The sequence below is a fragment of the Bos indicus x Bos taurus genome, chromosome 16 (genome assembly GCF_003369695.1).
Source record: "Bos indicus x Bos taurus breed Angus x Brahman F1 hybrid chromosome 16, Bos_hybrid_MaternalHap_v2.0, whole genome shotgun sequence".
In the NCBI taxonomy this organism is placed as follows: domain Eukaryota; kingdom Metazoa; phylum Chordata; class Mammalia; order Artiodactyla; family Bovidae; genus Bos; species Bos indicus x Bos taurus.
Genome location: NC_040091.1, coordinates 26,923,237 through 26,949,769, shown reverse-complemented (window position 1 = coordinate 26,949,769; position 26,533 = coordinate 26,923,237). Strand labels below are relative to the sequence as shown.

The 26,533-nt window shown below is 41.2% G+C and overlaps 2 protein-coding genes across 7 annotated transcripts in view; one reads left to right on the top strand and one right to left on the bottom strand.

The window, feature by feature from the left end:
• CNIH3 (cornichon family AMPA receptor auxiliary protein 3) overlaps nucleotides 1-17,314 on the bottom strand; it is a 276,611-nt gene extending 259,297 nt beyond the window's left edge. For all 5 annotated transcript variants that reach the window (XM_027564554.1, XM_027564569.1, XM_027564571.1 and 2 more), the window contains exon 1: nucleotides 17,094-17,314. The gene's annotated coding sequence lies outside the window, so the exon portion shown is untranslated. The remainder of the gene's footprint in view (nucleotides 1-17,093) is intronic.
• A 179-nt stretch (nucleotides 17,315-17,493) lies between these two features.
• WDR26 (WD repeat domain 26) overlaps nucleotides 17,494-26,533 on the top strand; it is a 37,910-nt gene continuing 28,870 nt past the window's right edge. The window contains exons 1-4 of one of the 2 annotated variants that reach the window (XM_027564545.1): nucleotides 17,494-18,295; nucleotides 20,203-20,302; nucleotides 20,403-20,507; nucleotides 26,000-26,136. In XM_027564545.1, the coding sequence (XP_027420346.1) occupies nucleotides 17,871-18,295; nucleotides 20,203-20,302; nucleotides 20,403-20,507; nucleotides 26,000-26,136 (767 nt within the window). In that variant the 5' untranslated portion in view covers nucleotides 17,494-17,870. The remainder of the gene's footprint in view (nucleotides 18,296-20,202; nucleotides 20,303-20,402; nucleotides 20,508-25,999; nucleotides 26,137-26,533) is intronic. The other variant, XM_027564546.1, reaches the window with a different exon arrangement.

The following is a 26,533-nucleotide window of genomic DNA, read 5'->3' as shown; positions in this document are numbered from 1 at the left end:
AGCAGGGGTCCTAGGTTCGGTTGTTGGTCGGGGAACTAGATCCCACATGCTGCAACTAAAGATCAAAGATCCTGCGTGCTGTAACTAAAACCTGGTACAACCAAATTAATAATAAATAAATAAACATTTTTCTAAAACGAAGACGCGTACCATGCCTTCCACCCAAGGTGAGTAGGAGGACAATCTCTAAGGAAAGTTAAGACTTGGCCAAAAGGGCAAAGATGAGAAGAAGGGTGGCAGGGAAGGCAGCCTGTTGAGAAACACCCCAAGAAAGGCATGATATGTGAAAGCAAACTATGGGTTCCAGAAGCCCCAGGATGACTGGGATGGTTGGTCCCCCAAGTGACAAAATGAGAGACATGGGGCCTCAAAAAGAGAGACCAGGGCTAGTTTTTAAGGAGCCTCACAGACCAGCCTCTGGATGTAAAGATTTTCATTCTGTGATCTGTGGGAGGCACTGAGATGTTTTTAAGCAGGGAAGTGATATGATGGTTTTATGTTTTATAAAGATAATGCTGATGGCAGTGAAGGAACTAGTTAGAGGAAAAAAAGCATTCAGGAGGTTATTGTCCAATCCAGGTAAACAAATGTCAAGGATCCCAATTAGTGGCAGCAGAAAAGGAAAAGAGCAGACAGATATGAAAGCTATTTAAAGGGTATAATCAATAGAGCTTAGTGATACATGAAATGCGGGAGGTAAAAGAAAGGATGGGGTTAAAGAAAATCCCAGGCTGTGGTTAGTGTCATCAAAATGAATGGTGCTCCTGCTTCAGGAGGAGCCTAGACTCAGAGCCTAGATTCACTCTGTTTGTGATGTGGCTGAATCTGAGTCTGCTCACTAACGTGAGCTCATGGACCCTTGCCCAGGTGGCTCTCTGTGATCCTAGCACAAAGGTTCCTTTCTCTGCTTATCAAGTAAATTTCTATAGACGTCCCTCTGAAGTGTGTGCATCAAATCTACAACGTCGATGATTTATCAGTTCACAAAAACACACAATTATTTCGATGCTCGGCCATTTTTGGAGGCACACACTGATCCATCACCACAGGACCATGACTATTGGTCTAAATATAGATGTGCCTGTCACCTCAGAGAAAGAACAGACCAGAAGTCATGATTCCATTTACTCCAAGGAAATTTTAAGGTGATAAAATTGTAAAACAAATCGATATCACGTTTCTTAAGTCTATAAATCTGATCTAAAGAGAAAATTATGATTACCTCACTTGTGTTTCACATTCTCTTGATATTAATTGCTAATTTAGCCCTCAGATCCCTCTAAAGCAGCCCTCATCCCAACCCCAAGATACTGCTTCCAGTCCTCATGGGCTAGCTACCCAACAGGTGACAAAAAGCAAGCAGAGTGGGCTCTCTGGCCAGAGGCCCTTCAGGGATCCCCGGCTTATTCCTTTTCTCCTACTTTAGCCCCATCTGCTGCTGCCACCCGAGAGCCTATATGTTGTTAAGAGACAGGGGGCACTGGTGCTTGAAACCTGGCTTTACCATTTATAAGCTGTGTGATCTCAGGCAAGTTATCTAGCCTCTCTGTGCCTCAGTTTCCACCCTTGTAAAATAAGGATACTTTTATCTAATTTACTTCATGGGGTAGCTGTGATTATTAAATAAGTTAATAAAGTACTTAAAACAGTACCTAGCACAGTAACAAGTAACAAGCACTCAATAAATGTAAGCTACTGGGGGCTTCCCTGGCGGTCCGGCGGTTAAGACACTGCCTTCCAGTGCAGGGGTACGGCTTTGATTCCGGGTGGAGGAGCTAAGATTCCACATGCTCCACAGTCAAAGAACCAGAACATAAACAACAGAAGCGATATTGTAACGAATTCAGCAAAAGACTTTTTAAATAGTCCACATCTAAATAAATAAATAAATGGAAGCTCTTAATACTACTTCTACTACCACTGCTCTTAATGGCACTGGGGGAGCCTCTGGTAGGTTCTGAAAGACAGCACCAAAGCAAAAGGAGTTCTAAGGTGAGGGACAACGTCCTGCTTTTGCAGCATATCAAAGGGGCCACAAAGCGGTACGGTGCATGCTCAATGTTTTCTAAAACTACCAGTAAAAGAGTTCTTTGCATTTTTCAGGGGCAGCCCTCCCTCCCCACACCAAAGGACTGAGACATGAGTCCACGGGGACCACGGCTGGAAGACACATGAGTGGCAGACAGCACACAGTCTCCCTCCATCGGGGCAGGGCTCCATCACAGGGCCAAGTGGGTCCAGCCTGGCTCCTACTCCCTTAGGACGAGTTCTTCCCCAGAGAATCGCTCATTCCTCACCTAAATAGCCTCCTGGAGCCACCCACTTCTCAATCCCTCCAAAGGAAGCATTTAAATCTGATACTTTACAAGGGTAAAAGACCCACTATATCGTTAAATTATTTGTAAGTAGAAAGTAAATATAAATTGCAAAAACAAACTGAATTCAAGACTAAAGGCTAGTTCTGATACGGACTTTTAATTTATCTGTAATGACAAACTACCTGTCAATAGTCTTAACATTAGCACAGGCAGAGGAAAATTAAATGTTAAACACGATACCACTTATATTAGCATAAAAAAATTCAATACACAGAACAGAATTGAAAGCCCAGAAATAAACCCACACATATAAGAACAATTAGTAATTTACAATAAAGTAGCAAAGAACGTACAACAGAGCTGGAAATAAATATAATTGGGAAATCTGGATGGCCACATGCAAAAGAATGAAACCAGACCGTTATACCATACACAAGAATTAACTCAAAATGGTTTAACACTTCAATGTAAGACCTGATACCAGTGGCTCAGCAGAAAAGAATTCGCCTGCAATACAGGAGATGCAGGTTCGATCCTTAGATTGGGAAGATCCCCTAGAGGTGGAAATGACAACCCACTCCCGTATTCTGGCCTTGGAAATCCCATGGACAGAGGAGCCTGGACCCCTACAGTCTGTGGGGTCACAGAGTCGAACACAACTTAGCGACTGAACAACAACAACATGCTCTTTGATGTCAGCCCTAGCCCCTAGCAGTGTTTATTTGGATCTGTCTCCTCAAACAAGGACAACAAAAACAAAAATAAACAAATTGGAGCTAATCAAACTAAAAAAAAAAAAACACTCAAGAAAGAAAAGGCAACCTACTAAATAGAAGAAAATATTTACAAATGATATGTCCAACATGTGGTTAACATCCAAAATATATAAAGAATTCACAGAACTCAACAGCAAAAATAAACCATCCAATTAAAAATGAGCAGACAGGGACTTCCCTGGTGGTCCAGCGGTTAAGAATCCTCCTGCCAGCACAGGGGACACAGGTCCAATCCCTGGTCTGAGAGGATCCCACGTGCCTCAGAGCAACTAAGCCCGCGTGACGCAACTGCTGGGGCCCAGGCACTCGAGCCTGTGCCCCCCAACAAGAGGAGCCACTGGAATGAGAAGCCTGGGTACCACAAGCAAGAGTCGCTCCCGCTTGCCGCACCTAGAGAAAGCCAGCGCACAGCAATGAACACCCAGTGCAACCAAAAACAGGTAAGTACATACATTTTTAGAAAAACTTTAAATGGGCAAACTATTTACAGTAGCCAAGATATGGAACCAACCTAAATGTCTATTGACAGATGAATGGATAATGAAGATGCGGTGTATATATAATATATACAATAGACTACTACTCAGCTGTAAAAAAAGAATGAAATGATGTTATTTGCACCAACATGGATGGACCCAGAGATTATCATATTAAGTGAAGTAAGTCAGACAGAAAAAGACAAATATTATATGATATCACTTATATGTGGAACCAAAAAAAATTATATAAATGAACTTATTTCTAAAACAGAAATAGACTCAGATATAAAAAATGAACTTATGGTTACCAAAGGGGAAAGCGGGTGGGGAGGGCTGAATTAGGAGTTTGGGATTAGCAGATACAAGCTACTATATATAAAACAGACGAGGGAATTCCCTGCCAGCCCAGTGGTGGAGTTCAAGAACCAAAATCCCACAAGCTCCACTTCGTGGCCAAAAAGAAAAAATAGACAGGCAACAAGGTCCTATTGTATAGCACAGGAGCCATATTTGATATCCTGTAATAAACCATAACAGAAAAGAATATGAGAAGAATATATATATAACATGCATGTATAACTGAATCACTTTTCTGTGTACCAGAAACTAATATAATATTGTAAATCAATTATACTTCAACTAAAAAAATGAGCAGACACTGAATTGATCTTTTTCCAAAGAAGATATATACATGGCCAACAGACACATGAAAAGATGCTCACATCACTAATCATCGGAGAGATGCAAATCAAAACCACAGTGAGATATCAGCTCACATCTGTAAGAATGGCTGTTATCAAAAAGACAAGTAACAGGTGCTGGCAAGACTCTGGAGAAAAGGGAACCCTTGCGCACTCTTGGTGGGAATGTAAATTGGTGCAGCCACCATGGAGGATAGGATGGAGGTTCCTCAAAAAACTAAAAATAGAATACCGTGTGACCCAGCAATTTCACTTCTGGGTACATATCTGAAGAGAACAAAAACACTAATTTGAAAAGATACATGTACCCCAATGTTCATATCAGCATTGTTTATAATAGCCCAAGTATGTAAGCAACCTAAGTGTCCATCAACAGATGCCCCATTCCGACTACAGAAAAATCTGAGCAGCCAGCTAGTTCCCCTCTTGTTCGCCCTCCCTCAATTTTGTTTTCATGTAAAAGACAAATAAATGACTTGACTCCCCCCCCAAAAAAAATGTATAAATAAAATATACGTGTATGTGTGTGTGTGTTAGTCAGTCGTTAGTCAGTTAGTCAGTCGTATCCGACTCTTTGCAACCCTGTGGACTGCACCCCACCAGGCTCTTCTGTCCATGGAATTCTCCAGGCAAGAATACTGGAGTGGGTTGCCATTCCGTTCTCCAGTGGATCTTCCTGACCCAGAGATCGAACCTGGATCTCCTGCATTGCAGGCAGATTCTTTACCATCAAATATTGGCTATATTCCCTTGTAGCTTATTTATTTTATACATAGTAGTTTGTACCTCTTAATCCCTTACCTCTCTTTTACCCCTCCCCTCTTTCCCTTTCCTCACTGGTAGCCACTAGTTTGTTCAGCATATATATGAGTCTGTTTCTTTTCTGTGATATTCCCTGATTTATTTTTTAGATTCCACATGTAAGTGGTAACATAAGTATTTGTCTTTCTCTATGTGACTTATGGGCTTCCCAGATGGCATTAGTGGTAAAGAACCCACTGCCAATGCAGGAGACATAAGAGATACCTACAGTCCACGGGATTGCAAAGAGTCAAACACGACTGAAGTGACTTAGAACACACGTGTGACTTATTTCAACAAGCATAATACCCTTGCAAATGGTAAAATTTCATTTTTTTATGGCTGAGTAGCTTCCCAGGTGGTGCTAGTGGTAAAGAACCTGCCTGCAGATGCAGAGACGTAAGAGACGCGGGTTCCATCCCTGGGTTGGGAAGATCCCTGGAGACAGGCGTGTCAACCCACTCCAGTATTCTTGCCTGGGGAATCCCACTGACAGAGGAGCCTTGCAGGCTACAGTCCATGGGGTCCAAAGAGTTGGACAAAACTGAGCACACAGGAAGGCAGGCAGTATTCCATTGTGTGTGTGTGTATATACGTGTGTGTGTATACATGTGTATATATGTATATACAGATGTATATCTATATATATACACACACATGTATACATGTGTGTGTATATATGATCAGATCAGATCAGATCAGTCGCTCAGTCATGTCTGACTCTTTGCGACCCCATGAATCACAGCACGCCAGGCCCCCCTGTCCATCACCAACTCCAGGAGTTCACTCAGACTCATGTCCATCGAGTCAGTGATGCCATCCAGCCATCTCATCCTCTGTTGTCCCCTTCTCCTCCTGCCCCCAATCCCTCCCAGCATCAGAGTCTTTTCCAATGAGTCAACCCTTCGCATGAGGTGGCCAAAGTACTGGAGTTTCAGCTTTAGCATCATTCCTTCCAAGGAACACCCAGGGATGATCTCCTTCAGAATGGACTGGTTGGATCTCCTTGCAGTCCAAGGGACTCTCAAGAGTCTCCTCCAACCCCACAGTTCAAAAGCATCAATTCTTCAGCACTCAGCCTTCTTCACAGTCCAACTCTCACATCCATACATGACCACAGGAAAAACCATAGCCTTGACTAGACAGACCTTTGTTGGCAAAGTAATGTCTCTGCTTTTGAATATGCTATCTAGGTTGGTCATAACTTTCCTTCCAAGGAGTAAGCATCTTTTAATTTCATGGCTGCAGTCACCATCTGCAGTGACTTTGGAGCCCAGAAAAATAAAGTCTGACATACACACACACAATTTTGTCTATAATGTGAATAGCCGACTCATTGGAAAAGACCCTGATGCTGGGAAAGATTGAAGGCAGAAGAAGAGAGTGACAAAGGATGAAATGGTTGGATGGCATCACCGATACAATGGACATGAACTTGGGCAAACTCCGGGAGATGGTGAGGGACGGGGAAGGCTGGCGTGCTGTAGTCCATGGGTTCACAGAGTCGGACATGACTTGGTGACTGAACAACAATGTGTGTGTGTGTGTGTGTGTATAGGTATAGATATGTGCATACACACACACACACACATAATGGAATACTACTCAGCCATAAAAGATGAAATCTTGCCATATTATAAAGATATTTGTTCTCACAAATCAATGCACAGATTTTATTTAGTTCCAGTCAAAATCTCGGCAGTTATTTTGTGTAAATTGACAAGATGATTCTATTTTCCTATGGCATGTAAAGGGCCAAGAACAGCCAAGAAAATCTTGAAGAAGAAAAACAGCTGATAGATTTACATAACCACATGGAAAAACTTATTATAAAATGATAGCAATTGAGTCAGCATGGTATTAGCATAAACTTTTGTCAACTGAAACACACCAAACAAACAGACCAATAGAACAGACAGGGCTGAGGAACAGACCCGCCCAGGTACAGTCCTCTAATGTAGGATACTGATACCACTACAGGACAGAGGGGGAAGGATGGTCTTTTCAAAACGGTGTTAGGTCAGGAATTTCCTGGCTGTCTAGTGATTAGGACTCTGTGCTCTCACTGCCAAGGGCCTGGGTTCAATCCCCGGTCAGGGAACTAAGAACCCACATGCTACATGGTGAGGCCAAATAAACAAGTAAACAACAAAAATGGTGTCAGATATCTGGATGTTCACGTGGAAAAACAAGTTAATGTTGACCCCTGTCTCATACCTGTCACAAAACTAAATACTAGGAGTGTAGACAATTTTAAAAAACAAAACGCTGAAACTTCCAGAGGGTAACTTAGGCGAACATCATCATGCCCTTGAGGCCAAGGATTGAATTCTAAAGTAGGACAAGAAAAGCACAAACCATAAAGGGAAGAATTGATGAATTGAACTTCATTAAGAAATTCTGCTCATTAAGATACCATTAAGAGAGTGAGGGCAAGCCACACAGTGGGAGAAGACATTTGCAGCACATACATTCAACAAAGGCCTCGTATTCAGAATATATAAAGAATTCCACAAATCAATAAGGAGGAAACACACTTTTAAAAGGGAGAGACAAGAGCACAAGAACTTTTCTAGGCACTTCATAGAAGAGAATATAGAAATGGCTCCAAAAAATATATTTTAAAATGACTTAACAGCATCAGTCATCAGAGAAATGCAAATTAAAACTACAATAAGGTACTATGGGATCCTGGTAAAGCTCTATTTCATGACACATGGGTGGTGGTTTCATGGAAAAATATTCACTGAGTTGTACACCAGGAGGTGTGCACTCCTCTCTAGATATTACACTTAAATAAAAATGCTTCCTTAAACAGTGAGACTTTAGAAATATATCAACCAAAAGCAATGTGTGGATCTTATGTGGATCTTGCTTCACACAAGCCAACTATTTAAAAAGAATATGTATGTGAGACAGTTGGGGGAATTTGAACACTAACTGCATATTTGACGGTAATTAAGGGATTATTCAGCTTTTTCGGTATGATGATAGCTTTGTGGCAATGTTTTCAAAAAGGGTTGTTATTTTAGACCTACATACTGAAATATAAATACATATATTATAAAATATCTTGGATTTACTTCAAAATAAGCAGAAGAGGGAGAATGGATGAATTGATGGCTACTGTAACTGGACAGAGGGCACATGGGAGTCTCTGGACTATTCTACCTTTGTGTATGCTTAAAATCTTGCATAAGTCTTAAAAAAAAAAAAAAACCTATGGCATAGCCAAAGTTTTATGCTTTGGGGCTATTTAAGATTCCTTTCTTCTAACCCCACAACCCAATCAAGTAATACTATGTAGTGGCAACAGAAACCAGATACACTGAACCCTTAGGCTATAGTGACCTCAAGAAGTCACCTAGGGCATGATCTTATTTGCAAAAGAGAGAGAGAGACACAGACACAGAGAACAAATGTATGGACACTAAGGTGGGAAAGGGGAGGTGGGATGAACTGGGAGATTGAGATTGACATATATATACACATATACTGACATATTGGGGCTTTCCTGGTGACTCAGAGGGTAAAGAATCCGCCTGCAATGTGGGAGACCTGGGTTTGATCCCTGGGTTAGGAAAATCCCCTGGAGAAGGGAACAGCTAGCCACTCCAGTATTCTGGCCTGGAGAATTCCACGGACAGAGGAGCCTGGCAGGCTACAGTCCATGGGATCGCAAAGACTTGGACACGACTGAGCAGCGACTTTCACTATTGACATATTTATATATGTCTAAAATAGGTAACTAATGAGAACCTACTGTATAGCCCAGGGAATTCTACCCAGTGCTCTGTGGTGACCTAAATGGGAAGGAAAACCAAAAAAGAGGGGTTATACGTATACGTATAGCTGATTCACTTTGCTATACGATAGAAATACAACATTGTAAAGCAACTATATGCCAACAAAAATTAATTAAAAAAAAAACAAAATTAAAAAATAACAATAAAAAAGAAGTCATCTAGGCCACTTTCTTGTTATCAAGTAGAGTATCTGAAAGAGAAGAGAACCTACACTCCAACTACTCAATGATGGGCACAGGAGACATAGTGTGCTTACCCTCAGAGAAGCTGCTAAAAGAGAAACTTGCCTAGGGCACCTGCATAAGACAGAGCAATCATTTACCCACATTTTTCGGGGCACATGCCATTGTAAGGGCTCTAAGCAGCCTGGCTGCCCTCCCTCACAGTAGACTCTCAAAAGAAGCTCCTGTAGTCTCCCTGAGCTGGCCCTTCCTGTCCTGCCCCTGGATACTAAGCATCTGCTGTCTGGCCTCATCTTAGTTAGACATCTATCTTCCTTTGCCAGTTGACCTGGCTGGAGCCACTAATGGAGTAAAGCAATCAAGTACGAATTCTTGTATAAATCAAGGCTGGTTCTTTCTTTTCCCAGGATCCTAGACAAGTACAGGCTTACACGGTTGAGAAACTCGCACTAGAGAGAGACACAAGCAGTTGCAAAACAACCCGGCTGAGGCCTCCTGACTTAATGTGTCTCTCAAGAAGCCCTCTAGGTTTGGAGCTCTCCCAGTTCGAAAGGAAATTAAGTTCATTCATTCCTTCTGGCCCTCCTTCACTATTTTAAGATGAAGTTCACTAAATGGATAAACAAATCTCCAGGTTATACCTAGCCTAGTGTGCTATCTATCCCTTCTAGGCAAGACGCTGCATTTCAACCAGGACTTTTTTGAAGAAATGAACTGTATGTCTGACGAGGAGCTTTCGGGCACTCCCCCAGGTAGCTTCCGGAAGAAAGAAAACCTTTTACTAACGCTCACAAAGTCATTTATCTACCACTAAATGGGCCGATGAAAGGGAAAGCCTCTTGATGAAAGTGAAAGAGGAGAGTGAGAAAGTTGGCTTAAAGCTCAACATTCAGAAAATGAAGATCATGGCATCTGGTCCCATCACTTCATGGGAAATAGATGGGGAAACAGTGGAAACAGTGTCAGACTTTATTTTTTGGGGCTCCAAAATCACTGCAGATGGTGACTGCAGCCATGAAATTAAAAGATGCTTACTCCTTGGAAGGAAAGTTATGACCAACCTAGATAGCATATTCGAAAGCAGAGACATTACTTTGCCTACAAAGGTCTGTCTAGTCAAGGCTATGGTTTTTCCAGTGGTCACATATGGATGTGAGAGTTGGACTATAACGAAAGCTGAGAGCCGAAGAATTGATGCTTTTGAACTGTGGTGTTGGAGAAGACTCTTGAGAGTCCCTTGGACTGCAAGGAGATCCAACCAGTCCATTCTAAAGATCATCCCTGGGTGTTCTCTGGAAGGAATGATGCTAAAGCTGAAACTCCAGTACTTTGGCCACCTCATGCGAAGGGTTGACTCATTGGAAAAGACTCTGATGCTGGGAGGGATTGGGGGCAGGAGGAGAAGGGGACACAGAGGATGAGATGGCTGGATGGCATTACCGACTCGATGGATGTGAGTCTGAGTGAACTCCGGGAGTTGGTGATGGACAGGGAGGCCTGGAGTGCTGCAATTCATGGGGTCGCAAAGAGTCAGAACCGACTGAGCGACTGAACTGAACTGAAATGGGCTGACGCAGAGAGTCGGACAAGACTGAGCGACTTGACTTTCACTTTCAAATGGGCCGATGAGACAACAGGGGTTTCAAAGGTGAGGGACCAAAATTTTATGTGCACAAAAAGGGCAAAGTCAAAAAATTAATTCAGGGACCTCCTTGGCAGTCAGTGTTTAGGACTTTGCTTTCCAATGCTGGGGACACAGGTTTGATCCCTGGGCAGGGAGCTAAGACCCCACACACCAAAAAACCAAAAATAAAAATGTACGCAATACTATAACAAATTAAATTCTTTAAAAGCGGTCCACGTTAAAAAAAAAATTCTTTAAAAGAATTAACTTATAGGACTTGCTCTATTTCTTTTTTTTGGCCCCTTTAAACAATGAGTACTTTTCCGAGTCATACCAGCCATCTCTGAAAAGCAGTGGAGTGCAGAGCACACAGTTGTGAAGCCTGTGCATCCGGCTCTCCCACACACCAGCTACGTGACCTCAAGTTTTCTGTGCGTCAGTTTATCACCCATAAAATGGGGGTAATATTGATAATACTGTATACCATCAATAATATTACATAGCTCATAAGGTTGATGGGAAGGTTAAAATAGTACAGTGAATGTAAAGACTTAAAACAAGGCGTGGTAGGTGTTAGCTCTTCCTATTTTTTTATTATTACTGTAAACCCGGCATTGGACATGTCCCATCATAGGAAAGAAAGGATAAGAATGGGAAGGATGGACACTGGGAAACAAAAGGAAAAGACCAGTGTTGTTGAAACTCTTGACTGAACCTTGCAAACACACCTATTTCTATTTTCATAATATTTGTCAATAATTTAGGGATAGAGAAAAAGCTACTCTGAGAAAGGCTCAGAGGTATAGTTACAAAGTGGACATTCTTGTATTTCACAGATGTACACAGAAAGGTCACTCTTATGAAAAGACACAAACCCCATTGGTATTAAAGGACCAGCAAGTCCTAAAACCCTCCCGGTCCTGACTTAGCCAAAGACCGCTCCACAAGCCATTAAAAAAAGAAGCTAGCTAGCTAAGAACTACTGTTTTGCACTTTTGTTGTTAATGACTGGCATTCATTAATTCCTTCAGCTTTTTAAATTTAGGCTACCATCCTGTGCCACATTAGCCTACACATTTAGTATTATTAAGTAAACAGCACATTTTTGAGATAAAATTAAAGGAAGAAATGCAGGGACTCTTTCAACAGTTTTTTTAAACTTCACGAATAATCACCTACTAAAACCTTTAAAATGTTTAGGCATTAGACCATTACTTCTATCTGGGCTGTGTATAATCTAATCAGAAAACATATTTTCTCATCCTAATTAGAATTTGTTGGTTACCAATAATTGTGTTTTTCCACTGATTATTATTTACAGTTATCACAGTGCCAGAGAGATGAACCACATACAGGAACCTGAGAAGAAGAAAGATTGCCCAAAGGGCCTGCTGTCCAGTGTCCGTGGACTCCAGGGGCTATTAATTATTTATCTACTTTTCAAAGTTAATAAATAGGAATGTCTTTTTGCCCTTTATTCCCCAGATGAATTTAACCAAATGAGAGATGGGTGTGTGTGTGTGTGTGTGTGTGTGTGTGTGTGTGTGTGCAGAGTCAGCAGTCTGAGAACATGGGAAGTGGAGGTAATGGGAAAGAAAGAGACGTTTACAAAGCAAATATATTTAATGTCATCAATTATACACAACACTGCTTCATCTGGCATCTTTTATTATGATTAATGATCATGAATATTTTGATTGGTTTTGAGTGTGCTTTTAAAAATGTGAAAAAATTTTTAAAATTAAAATAAAAATAGAAACTTGAGTACTTTAAAAACATGGCACTTATTAATACACAAAAAAGCAAAATCCAAATAACCTCTATTGACACTTTTAAAAAATACTTATATTTAGTTAGAAAATGCAAACACTGCAGAAAAGTATCAAATGGAAAAATCGGACCCTCCCTCCTCAACCACCCCAGTCCTTCCACTCAAAGATAAATCACTGCTTTATGCTCTTCTATCCTACTAGAAAAAAATAATGCATACATATCTATTCATTTATTTATTAGGTGAGTCATATTAGGCACACTGTTTTGTTACAGGCATTTTTTACTCAATATATCTTGGTCCTATTTCCATATCAGCACAAGGTGATGACCCCACTCTTTTTGCTCCTACCAACGATGCTTCAGTGCATATCTCTGCACACACATCTTCGTGTTACATGCATTTTGTGACAGAGCAGCAAGAACCAGCTACTCCAAGCAGTCTAACCCAGCTGTGTGGTGGGAAAAGAACAATCTAGTTTTCTTGGCAAAAAGGACAGTATTCAGCTGAGAGGAAAAAGAATACTTCCACATGTTCCCTTCTAAGTATAAGGCTCCTGTCTTTGCACTTGGATCCACCCAGTGTGCCACCCCTTCCCCCCCTTAGAGGAGGATACTGGATGCTGGTGGCAAGAGTGGAATGTTGGTAGGAGGGGAGGACAAGCAAGTGCTGGAGAGACACGCACAGAGCAGTAACTGCCGGGTTACCGTGCCCTTCACTCTACAACGCAGGTACTGGAAACTCCCCGTTCATGGAAGACCAATTGGAAGCACAGTATTGAGAGCTGTCAGGCTAGGGGTGCACAGGAACCCAGTGGAGCGGCAGTGTTGGGGTTAACAAATGACTACAGAGTCCACAGCTCAGAAACACGAGCAGTTATTAAATTCTACCTTTGAACTTCATTGCCTCAAATCTTTTTTAAAATGATGGAAGACTTAAGTTATGTTTTAAAACCTTTCAAGATAGTCTTTTTCCAACTATCTGTTATACTTGATATCTTCTTTGACCCCCAGATCAAGTCTCTGAGGCAGGTAGGCCGGTGCCATTATCCACACTTCATTTGTGAAATGAGGGCAGGGCAGAGAAGTCAAACTACTTGCCGAAGGTCAACTGGCTGATCAAATGTGCTCTCACTCCAAGAACAGTGCTCTTTCCTGAATTCTCCCAAGTCCAACAAGTCCAGCTTGCCAATATTAGAACCCTGAACAAAGAAAAGCTAGGAATGATACAGGCAGATTCTTTACCATCTGAGTCATCAGAGAAGCCCCAGAAATGATGCTAGAAATGTAAATACAAATATATCCCTCTCCAAGGACACCTGAGAACTACCTTTTCCAGTAGAAATTTAATAAACTGAATAATAGTAATGTTGCTAACACTAAATTTAAAACTTCACAGAAGAGTAAACAGTCTCTTCTAGTTTTTTTTTTTTAGAAAGTCTTTTATGAAAATTTGGTTTTATGTTTTATTATGAACACCCATACTATCTAAGTAGCTTTTAATTTTTTAATCTAGTAGCTTTTAATTTTTATGGCTAAGACACTGCTCTGGACAGAACTTGTCTAACACTGATTTCCTGAGTTGCCTTTTGTCAGTCTAGACCGTCCGAGATGAGTGTTTTGCAAACTTTTATGAGAATGGCCTACAGAAGAAATGCATTTTGCTTTGTAAAGCTGAGAGATATGTCTGTCATTAAAGCAGAACTTTAACAAAATAATAATGACCTTTCCTACTAGTGACTGACTTGGATGTTTTCTACTCTTTTCCATTTTTCCATTTCATTTTTAAAAATTGTAATCACAACCAATACACTGATTTTATGACTCACAGGTCAGGGTCCAAAATCTGAAAAACATTGGCTTAAACGAACAATACACAGATCCTACCTCAAAGAATTTATACACTAGTTAAGAGACACATTATGTACATAACTCATAGACATTTTGTAGTTGGAAAGTCCTCACACATAAACTAGCTCAACTATCTTTTACATCCCTGTAAGTCTTTGCTTCAGTATCTCTAGGATAAAAGTTGCCTCTTATTTGGAACCTGGCACAGGGTTGGTCATATAAAGATCTGTTAAAATAGCACAGGAAATGAAAATAAATGAATCAAATACCTGAATATACAATTTTTTTTTTCCTAAAAGACATCTTGGACCTTTACTCATAAATCTATCTCAGTCTTTTCCAGGAGGAGGGTGAAAAGGGGAAGAATCAGGGGGACTGAATCAGTCCTCTCTGAAGACTTGAAGAAGGGATTTTAGTTAAATATTGCAAGCAGGAGGGTAAGCAGGCTGGAAGTCAGGAAAAACTCCCCCAGGGAGGTGAGAAAGGAACCAAGTCTTGAATCAGAAGGGTAGAGAAAAAGGTGGGAGGGAGCATGTGATCAGACTCAGAAGATGAGGCCAGCACATTTGGGGGAGTGAAGGGTTCATAAAGGGAGCAGTAAATAACAAAGTCAAAGAGAAACTGGAGAACAATCTGTGGAGAGCAAGATAAACTCTGGATTGCATCCTGCAGGTAATACGTTGTTACTGAAGATTTCTGAGTGTGTACAGAGTGGTATTTCAGAATTATTCATCTGTACATGGGCTTGAAACCTGGCTCTAAAAACATTCAAAGTTCAGACAACAGGGTCTCCAGCTGTATTTTAGTTTAGAGAAAAATGTGTGCCCACATGGACTTCATAAATTCAAAATTCTAGTAATTCACCTTAGTCACATGAAACATACAAAAACTGGGGTATATATATGAGTTTAGACACCAACTGGGACCAGTTTCTTTTGCCTTTCATCCTTTACTTTTGTTCATGAAGTGTAAGCCTTGTCTGTGGCTACCACTAAGTAATTGTTTCCTTCAGGAAAGCTACAGACTTTATTCAGAAGCTTGTCCTCGGTACTGCTATGGGCCTCATAAATTATTATAAATGACTTTGCAAAATTTAATTTTGTATAAACAATAACAACACTTTTAATAATAAGGCTGTCTAAAGTTAGCATACAACCAGGACTCTCTGAAGTGTTAACTGTCTAGTAATTCAGGCTCTGCTGGATACAGTGGCAGTGCCCTGTGAACCTCAGGTAGAACTCAGGTCTGTCTCAGGTGAGTAAGAATACTGAATGTGAGTCATCTTAAAATTACACCGCCACCTGGAAGCATATTTAAGAGATGAGACTAAAAGCTAAATCTTTGTCAGATCTTGCATTGGTCTTCTTCCTGCCTTAAGTTTGAGGATCAACAGAGCTCAGGATTCTTTAATACTTTCTCTAAGAATTATTTTTTGTGGTGGTTTAGTCGCACAGAGTCGGACACGACTCTTATGACACCATGGACTGTAGCCCACCAGGCCTCTCTGTCCATGGGATTCTCCAGGCAAGAATACTGGAGTGGGTTGCCATTTCCTGCTCCAGGGGATCTTCCCAGCCCAGGAATCGAATCCGGGTCTCCTGCATTGCAGGTAGATTCTTTACCAACTGAGCAACGAATTCTTCTAACTTTAGAAACCTAACCAAAAGTCTCAAAGTTATTTTGCGCTATAAACTTTTGAGATTTCTGAGCTGTAATATACTCTATTGTTGAGTGTGTTTTTCCACATGGAAACTACTTCAGAATAAGATTGTTAAATGTCTGAGAAAATCTCTGTACATGTCAGGTGTATATGCTATCGACCACATATACGTAAATAATCGGGGTAATAGAGAGAGACTTTTCACCAATGATCAAGACTCAGCCTAGCTCTTGGTTTCTACAGCCACATAAATGGGTTAAGTTACAGCATCGCTGAAGCCTCGCAGTTCACCTAAACATTTAAGCCTGGATCTCAAATTGAGTCTGAATTCTCCCTGAGATGCATGTTTTGGATGAAGCTGTTTGGTCTCCACTACTGCTGCCTAAAGTGGGCAGTGACTCAAGAGGCAACTGGAAGGGAGAAGGAGATACTGGGCAAAAGCTAAGTGAAAGCCCCTCAGCAAAGTCCCTCCCCGCCTCTCTATACCCACAGCCTTTTTCTGACTCCTTGTCCCCATCAGATATTGCTCTTCACCGTCTTATTCCATCTTCCCCGGGTGGCACACAGAGTCTCCCAGGCTCATCATCTCAAACCTCCAGGGATGGCCCAGGCACGACAACTGTGTGTGGCACCTGGCTGTGGAAATTCGAATTTTCCACACTCAAACCAAGAGCTGGCCAGTCCTGGTTACCATTGAGCGAGTCGACAGGGCCTACCACAGCCCTGTGCCTGTTCTTTCTCGTGACAAAAACCTCGCCACCTGCTCGACCCCGTCCTCGGCCAGGGATGGAGAAATCTGCAGTCCCTCCGCACCCCTGGCGTTTTTAGGTCACCCCGGGGTCCACACGCACACTTCTCGCGCACACGATCGAGATCGCCGCCCTCCTGTGCACGCCCAGCCTCAGAGGGCGGTTACAAACTTACTCCTCGCCGAGGCAGCCCTGCCAGGGGCGCTGGGGGCGAGGCCCAGCCGGCCAGGCCCAGGCTCCGGGGCGGATCTGGTCGGGTCGGGTCGGGGTCGGGGTCGGGGTCGGCCCCCCGCCGGCCCGCCGGCCTTCCTCCCCGCCCGCCCGGCCGGCCCCCGGCGCACGTGCCGGGTGACAGGCCCCCCTATAGGTTCCATACCTGCCACCGGAAGTGAGTGAGGAGGGCAGTATAGGCATTTCCTGTGACGCGAGCGCCTGGACTCCATTAGGCAGCAGCTGGGGGAAGAATCAACACACCAGGGAGCAGAGCGGAGCGGACCCGAGGACAGAGGCGGCAGCTGCCTCCGCTGCCGCCCGCCGCCGCCGCCGCCACCACCGCCGGGGCTTAGCCCAGCGGCGGGCCCCGAGCCCCCCGCAGCCGCCCCGCGGCGCCCCCCCCGGCCCGACCCCCGGGCCGCGCACCCCGAGCTGCCTCCGGGAGGGGGGGGGGGAAAGGGCCCGGATCCTCCTTCTCCCCCTCCTCCTCTCCCTCCTCCTCCCCCTCCTCTCACCCCTTACCCTGACCCCCCTCCCCGCCTCCCCAGCCCCCCCTCACCCCGACCCTGTCCCCGGCCCCTGCCTCCCCTCCCCCGCCTCGCCCCACCGGCTTCCCACCACGGCCTCTCTCGGCGAGGAAACTCTGGCCTCCGCTTCCTCCTCCTCCGACTCGGACACCGGCGGAGCCTCCCCGCCCCCGCGGAAGAAACCCCGAGCCTCGGCGGCGGAGGGAGCAGGAGAGCCCGGGGCTTCGGCAGGCAGAGCAGGCCTCTCCCCTCCGTCCTCGTCGTCCTCGTCCTCGTCGTCGTCGTCGTCCTCCTCCTCCTCCTCCTCCGTGGTGGTAGTGGTGGGACTCCCCCCGGCTGCTGCCCCTTCCGCCGCCGCCGCCGCTGCCGTCCCCCACCGAAGTAGCGGCCACAGCCTGGTCAGCGGCAGCATCATGCAGGCCAACGGGGCAGGAGGAGGAGGAGGCGGCGGCGGCGGCGGCGGCGGCGGAGGAGGAGGGGGCGGCGGGGGCCAGGGACAGACCCAGGAACTCGCCTGCCTGTCGGCCCAGAACGGGGAGTCGTCCCCCTCGTCCTCGTCGTCCGCGGGGGACCTGGCCCACGCCAATGGGCTCCTGCCTTCCGCCCCTTCCGCCGCCAGCAACAATAGCAACAGCCTGAATGTCAATAACGGGGTCCCCGGCGGGGCCGCCGCCGCTGCCTCCGCCACCGTCGCCGCTGCCTCTGCCACCACCGCCGCCTCTTCTTCCTTGGCCACCCCCGAACTGGGCAGCAGCCTCAAGAAGAAGAAGCGGCTCTCCCAGTCAGATGAGGATGTCATTAGGCTAATAGGACAGCACTTGAATGGCTTAGGGCTCAAGTAAGTATCCCTTACAGGCAAGCTGGTGTGGACGGACCGAGGGGACCGAAGCTGGCGGGGAGGCGAGGGGAGCGGGGCGCGCTGGAAAGAGCTCAGAGAATTACTGCTGGGCCCAGGACACGGGAGGACGCGGCCCAGACAGGCTGACCAGGGAGGAGGAGCTGACCTGAAGGGAAATAAGGGAAAATCAATCTGTCGGACAAATTGTGAGAGGAGACAGGCGGTTGGGAGGGTAGGGGGAGAGGGGGCGTAGGAGCCCAAAGATTCACCCCTCTCCACACACCTTCAGAGCTTAATTGTCTGTCAATAAAGACAGATGCGGGAGTGTGTCTCTGTATGTGTTGGGGGAGGGGTGGATTAGAGCTGGTGGAAATAATGAACCTTGGAGGATTTGTTTTTCAAGTGTATCTCAGAGGCATCTTTGTGGGACACCTCCCCACCCCCAACCATGACAGACGACCCAGGCAAACTACCAATCAGGAAAGACAATCAGTTACAAGTGTTTATGGGAACTGAGGGGCTGGGATCATTCGGAAGGAGGCTGCTAAATAAATCTGATGGGAATAATGAAGTAAGATACCATGTTGATGTCATGTAAAGGCCCTTGTGTGTGTGCAAGAGGCCTACCAGTAACTTATCTGAAATCCCAATGTAATACCAAGAAAGCGGTTGCCTCTGAAAAAGGGACATCGGATCTGGTGAATCATTTATTTTCAGATACAATTTAGATGGCCTTGTGTACCTAAAGTAGGGTGAAGGTAGACGACCTTGGCCCCAACCCCCCCCACCCCCGTTTTGTATACACACAAAGAAAAAAAGCGGGGTGGGGGTGGGGGTGGGGTTGGATGGTAGGATTGGTGGGAATACCGAGGAGCCTGATGGAGGAACCAGACAGAATAAGACTAGGAAACAACATGCAACAGTCAGTTTCCAGCTTCAAAGCATGGATTAAATAAAATAAGTTCTTAGACCTAGCCTACACTTAGTATTTTCGGATTTATAGATTTGTTCTGGGTAGAAGGTGAAAGAGCATTTTTAAGAATGACATAAGTATTCTGATTCTCAGGCAGATTATTGCACTGTTTTTGCTGAAAAATGGAGCTGAATAAGAAAGCATTGAAATATAAGTATGTAAGATGGATAAAGATTCTTAGAGATATCAAAATATCTGATGGAAGAAACCACATGTGGTGAATCCTTTAAGCTCTGAAAGAAATGTATCGAAGGAAGATTTCACTTTGTTCCCTAAGGAAAAGGATTAGTGTGAAAACAGATTTTTGTAAATGCTAACAGAACCTATTACTGAGACAAGAAGCAAGCTGACAGCAGCAGGAGGAAATAACTCGTGACTGTTTGGAACCTACACCATAGTAAATTTGCTATTTTTAGTATAGAGAGAAAGGGAATGATTTTTTGATGCTGGATTTATTTTAATTTTAGAGATTGACTTGTTAGAATTTCTTTGCAGACATAATACCTGGATGTAAGGCTCTTACCTAATACAGGTCATTTCCATCACCTTGTATGGAACTAACTTTTTTTTTTTAATCTTTCAAACTGTAGTAATGTGGCTAGTATGTAAATCATGGTTTTTCATGTTTCTTAACCGGTTGGTTACAACACATTTTTAGAAATTTTATACTTCATTAAAGGCATAAAATGGAAAAGAAGAAAGAATTTTATTTTGATTCTGGTTTCAAGAAGGTTTTTGACTTTAGATGAAAACATAAATGGCAGTTTAAAAATCAAGTTTGTTTAGCCAAGCACATCAAAGCTGTTTATTTCTTTTTCCTTCATCATGAGGTTAGCTTAAGAACTTTTGAAACTGTTTTCATAGAGAGTAGTTTATTTGGAAGAGTAAACCCTAAAGTTGGTCAGGTCTTTTTTACACTGTATCTCTCCTGCAGCCAGACTGTTGATCTCCTCATGCAAGAGTCAGGATGTCGTTTAGAACATCCTTCTGCTACCAAATTCCGAAATCATGTCATGGAAGGAGACTGGGATAAGGTAAAGTAGGGCATATAGAGCTGTGTAACTGCTGCTAAAATTATATATTTGATGTGCATTTTGTGACATTTCTGTTTTTCTCTTATACCAATTTTTGCAGGCAGAAAATGACCTGAATGAACTAAAGCCTTTAGTGCATTCTCCTCATGCTATTGTGGTAAGAGGCGCACTTGAAATCTCTCAAACGTTGTTGGGAATAATTGTGGTAAATACACTTTTGTTCTTAGTTTCACATTTATGCTTATGTTAGTAGGTTATTGATAAGTCTAGGCTTCTGCCTCTTATAAAAGATAAGGCCGTAATTTTCATATCATTACATTTGTAAACTAAGATGAATGTTGATGGTGTTTTTTAAGTTTGAGCTTTATATTTTTAAAATCGTATTTAATAAATATGTCCTTTGAACCTAGTTTATAAATTTTCTACTAAGTTATATTGAAAGATCTTTACACTCTCAATACTATTAATAGGAGTTTTATATTTATAGGATCAAGGATAAATTATCCTTTTATTCTTTAAAATACTGAATGTGCTGGTAAAGAAAACATCTTGGGATGTATGTATATCTGTATAACCTTAAGTAGCTGACCACATTAAGTATCTTTAAAAAAAAAATCTTTGGGAATTATAATTAATTCAAACCAGCTCCGTTGGTGTGCTCACCATTTTCCATTCCTGCATTCCAGTTGTGTGAATTGACAGTGTCAAAGTTTGTATGATATAAATCACTCTGGTGGAGGACTCATACGCAAATTTGACCATTGGGCTCTGCTTATTGCCCTTATTTCCCGACAAGATCAGTGTCGAAATTTAACCTGTTAGCCTCTTTCATAAATCTTAATGAATCTTTTATACTAATAGGCTTTAATTCTTCAGTAGATGTTGGTGAGGGAAAGGAGGGGATCAGTTTTTTTTCCTAAGTCCTTGTGATTGGAAACCATGAAGAATCAGCTGCTGGCTTTTTAACTTCTAGCTGATTCATTTGTTGTCAAAAGCAGTTTCCTGTCTGGTGGGGGAGGGAAAGAAGGCGAATAGGAAGTGAAGTAGGGAACCCAGCTGTTTGTTGACTGTCACATTTTGATTTTTTTTAATTGGGTCAAACATTAATCTTTCTACCTTTGTCTATAAACCTAATAGACCCTCCTGTTCTGTTTTCTGGGATTTTTTTTTTTTTTTTTTTAAGAAAATCTTAATTACGAGGGTTTTCAAATTCTTGATCTTTTATAAAAATACAATCCTAGAGCATGGACTTCAGGTGAAATAAAAGAGGAGCCATATGAACAAATATGGATTCATTTAAATTGATGATCTAGTGTTTTGTGGGGTTTTTCCCCATAAACACTTAAAATACTAAAATATTTAAGTTACTATTGAATCAGATGCCTGATAATAAATTAACTCATGGAATAATCAACTCTGTGGTAAATTTTTAAAATGGAAACACAGAAGTTCAACATCTATATTCAGAAAGATTGTAGATTTTCTAGCAAGTAAATTTTCCCCAATCAGTATGTTTGGGGGTTGCTTTTTTTTAAGTGATACCTAAATAAATTTTGATTGGGGAGTTTTTTAATAAATTGTTAGCCGTAACAGAATGGAGGTGACCCTAATATAAAGACAATTAAAAGGCCAAAATAAGAGTTGGGGTTCCTTTCCCTTTGGACATTAGCACTACTTGTATGGTGACAGTAGAGAACTTGCCCATGGACTATTTTAAAATAAATGTGTGATTTCTTGGAGGATTGTTTTCCTTTTTTAAGCTTCATCCAAATTGTATCTGTAACTTCGTAGTAAAAATTATTAATAGGCTCACTTCTTTTTTTCTTATTTATTTGTAGTAGTTTGAGACTTCTGTATTGGATTTTGATTATAAATATCTCATTAGAAATCTGCATTAGAAGCAACATGTAAACTGATGAGAGGTAGTTGTAGATAATAAGGAGGAATCCTTTCTTTTTACAGCCTGTTCAGTCTATAGAACATTCTAGGATCTAATAAGAGATGAAGATAAAATCTCTGGCTGAGCCTCACACCATCAAACTGTTTAGGTATTTATAAAAGAAAGGGGTTCCAACTGTATCTCACTTTAAACATTAATGAATCAATTGCTTTTAAAGATTTAGGTCAGCATTTTTTCACCTAATTATGTTTAGATATACTCCTTTCCTCCACTCCATCGCTAAAAGATAATCTAATGTAAGCATAAATTTGTAATAATACCTTAGAAGACAACTATTTGGGTTTTTTTAAAAAACATAATTATTTTAATTGTATACCCAGACACATTTGATGACTTAGTCTAGACTAAAATTGTATTTTCTTTTTAAACCTGAATGTTTCTGTTGACCCAGTCCACTCTCCCTCTCAGCCCCCATATTTTTAAATTGTTCCTAGTCAAGTGATTCTATGAACAGCAGAATTTTTTTCTGGAGTTACTGGAAGCTGAGCCTGTGAATCAACATATTTTAGTTTGGGTTCAGATATGCTTAGCCGTGTCTAGATAATTTCAGTAAATATTTGAGATCAGTAACATAGAAAACTTTATATGTCTAGAAATGTTTGATTCTTAATATAATAGAAACATGCTTAACAAAAGTGTTCAAATATTAACTTGATGTACAAAAATTTACTAGTGTAGTCATATAGGAGACATTTTGAAAGCCATGGTTTAAATATAATTGATTTCCCCTGTCTCTGAGTCATGATTTAATTGATAAAACTTGGTTATAACCTTGATTCAGAGTTAGTCAGAATCACTACTAAGTTAGCTAGGAGTCTGCCCTTAATAACCAGACTTTCTGTATATCATAAGTTCTGAGTTTCAGAACTTCACATTGAGTTCAGTTTATTGGAGAAAACGATAAATCCAAACAATGGATTGGGGGGGTGGGGGCGGACAACCTAAATCCTTAAGATTTACCACATACACTGTATTTCAAACTATCCTACCTAGTCACTTACCGATTTCAAGTTTTTATTAGATAATAAAAGAGAAAGAATTACTGCTAGGACCGAAGATGCTGAAAAATTATTAAGAATAATCTCTTACAGAGGTCTAGTTAGGAGGTGGGGAAAGATACAAGGAGAGTTTATTTTCTCAACCTGTTTCCTTTTTTCCTTCATTTAAGAAGCATGTGATCTTTTAAAACAACATAGTAAAACCATATCCCTACCTCAGCAAGGTTTAATTTTGCCTAATTCTTTAAATTTTTTCAGTAAATAGTTAACATCTTTTGTGAAAGACATTCATTTTCTTGAAATTGTATTTATACTTTTGTGCTGTAAATTTTGGAAAGTAAAATAATGGCTTACTTTCTCTCTTTATCATATGTGTCAAATACTGAAATTGATTCTTAGCAGAATAAACAGTTTCTCAACCAAAACTCTAGCAGTTCTTGGCCAGTAACATTAGTTGCCATGCACACTACCAGAAATCGGTATCTGTTTGAGGATATTCTGTGTCTTAATCTGGATAAAATGACTCATAGAGAAATGTTCTTGCACTGCTTTTATAGCATTCCCTGTACATGCAGAAATGTGTGTTTATATTGGCTTCTCTCAAAGTTTTACTCTGCCTCTCTCTTCTCTCCTGCCCTGCCTCTGCCCTTTAGAGAGAGAGGAACATGTAGTAGGATATTGATGGGAAAATAAGGGGGAAATAGGAAATAGCTCTTGGGGCACTGTCCCTACACAGATTGGAATGGGCAAGGAGGCATACATAGGACCTAAATGATTTATACCCCACAAATTAAGATGTGCCCTTTGAATTAAAACAAAATTTTCCCCCAAATTCTCAATTACTAAGAAAATTTAGTCAAATTAAATACACATGCCACCAATGTCATTTAAATGAAAAAATTCTGCAAGTAAAAAATATTCAAATTTGATTGAAAAACACTGTAAAATTAAACTCTTTAACAGTTTGTTGATAAATGGAAATATATGAATGCTTCATTTTCATAAAGAGTTGATGTTCTTTCCAGAAGATAAAATGGTGAGAATACCCATAATAACTTTAAAATCCTTTGATTTTTAGATTTTTTTATTTAGACTTTTGGTTTTTGTCACCGGGTGGACTTTACATATTTTATTTGCCATCTAGAGATTAACATTAGGTTATATATTTCAAGACATCTTGGTAACCTATTTCTGAAACATTCATTAGTCTATCTAGGTTTATGTGTAAAATTTGGTAAATGTAATTTTTCCAGAGTTACAGGAGCTTATCTCATAGTTTAAAATTTTTTCTGTTCTTTAACTCTCAGTTTAAGAGTAGATTATTATCAATATAAGCAATGTATATTGTAAAAGATGTATTTAAATGTATGCCTAAGTTACATGGGAGGGTATGTTTTGTTTAGTTTCTCTAGAAACCATTTTTATAAACTTTTAGGTTAAGCTTTCCTTTCTAAATACTCCCTAAAAGAAAATCCTATAGAGCATTTCATTATACTGTTAATTTTTAAGTAAAAGATAATTTCTCCACACCATTTGACAGCAGTACCTTATTTTTTAAAGTAAGCGTCTTATTGAAGAAGAAAAGTCATTTGGGGTTTTCTTTTAAATGGATTTGAGATCTTTACTGCTATATTCCTTGGCATCTCTGAGTATGACTAACATTTCCTGTCAACTTTTCTATCTGCATCATTTGGCTTGCTTAAGCACCACAAGCAGCAAATACGATAGATGAAACCCTAACCCTCCAAGCAGTGGTCTTTAATTAGGTTTAAGGTTTATAAGAAATTCTAAACTTAATGTTAGTAAAAACTCTTTTGTCTGGCAGAAAGCTGCTAAATGAGTGATTATCATTTTCAAGTTAAAAGTAAAGTAACAGAGTAAAGGAACATTAAAAGTATTAAACATGTATCAGAAAAAAACTAAATGTGAAAGGGCTTCACCATAAGCTGGAAATGGTTTGTCTTTTGTGGGGAAGAAAGTGTTGATAGTAGTGCTTCATAGTGAAATGCATCAGGATGAGATGTTACCAACACACAAAGACCTTCAAGATTAACCTTCAGTTGTAGGCATCCCTTTATTGCCACCTGGAAAGAGTGAGTCCATCAAGCTCGTGCTTGTCCACTTTACTCATAAGAAACCCAGTACTTTGCACGCCAACCTGTAGTCCAGTTGCTGATTGACTCCTCTTACCTTTGATAAGCCAAAATCTGACACTTTGTAGCTTCGACCCAGTGGCTCCAGTTCTGCTTTTGGTCTACTTAGTCCTTCTTTCACATTGTGGGTTTTGAATAATTCCTTCATTTAACTGGTTTTTCTGCCATCTTTTTTAAACTTGTTGCATGAAACCCCCCAATACCCATTAGAGAAGTCAGGCTTATTTAAAAGCAAATTTAGAATATTTGAAATAGTTCTAAATTTTCACAGAAGTAAAATTCTAGGTGAATGTTTTGAGGACAGAATAAGTTTTCTCCAACATTGATGCCTTGGTCACTAATGATCTTTTCTAATTTGAGATTATTTGTTCAAAGAGTTTTATTAAGATGTGAAATTGAGCAATAGAGTCACATTTCATCTGTTGTGACCCTATTAAATAAAGATATTTTGAGTCATTTTAAAGCTTTATAAAAATTATTTTCAAAGGGCATAGTAGAATGGTTTCTACTGTTCTGTTTAGGCACAAACATTTTCTGAAACCTCCATCAACTTTTTTCCCCTGACTGCTGCTTTCTGTCATGTCAGAGGATGAAGTTTTTGCTGCTGCAGCAGAAGTACCTGGAATACCTGGAGGATGGCAAGGTCCTGGAGGCACTTCAAGTTCTACGCTGTGAATTGACGCCACTGAAATACAATACAGAGCGCATTCATGTTCTTAGTGGGTAAGGAAGCTCAGTTCTAGACTTCAGGTTGAGGAAGAAGCTATTTTTTTTAGGTTACCATTCCAGAGTTGCATTTCTTTTAACATTTTCCCAAGATCTGAGTATTGCTAAATTCTTGGGTAATACTTGTTGGGTAGTTTCACTTATGTGTGTTCAAACTATTTTTGTCATCCTAGGAAGTTTTCCATATTAGAATAGAGGTATTTAAGTGAATGAACAGAAGAAATATGTATCTACAGTGAAATACCATTTCACGATCTTCTGTAAAAGTCCTATGGCATAATGTTCTATAGATACAATAAGCAGTGACGTTTTCTAGTGTTGTTGCATACATTTTTTTTAAACATATACTTGTCATGTACCAGGTCCTTGCTAAGCATTTTATATACATAGTCTC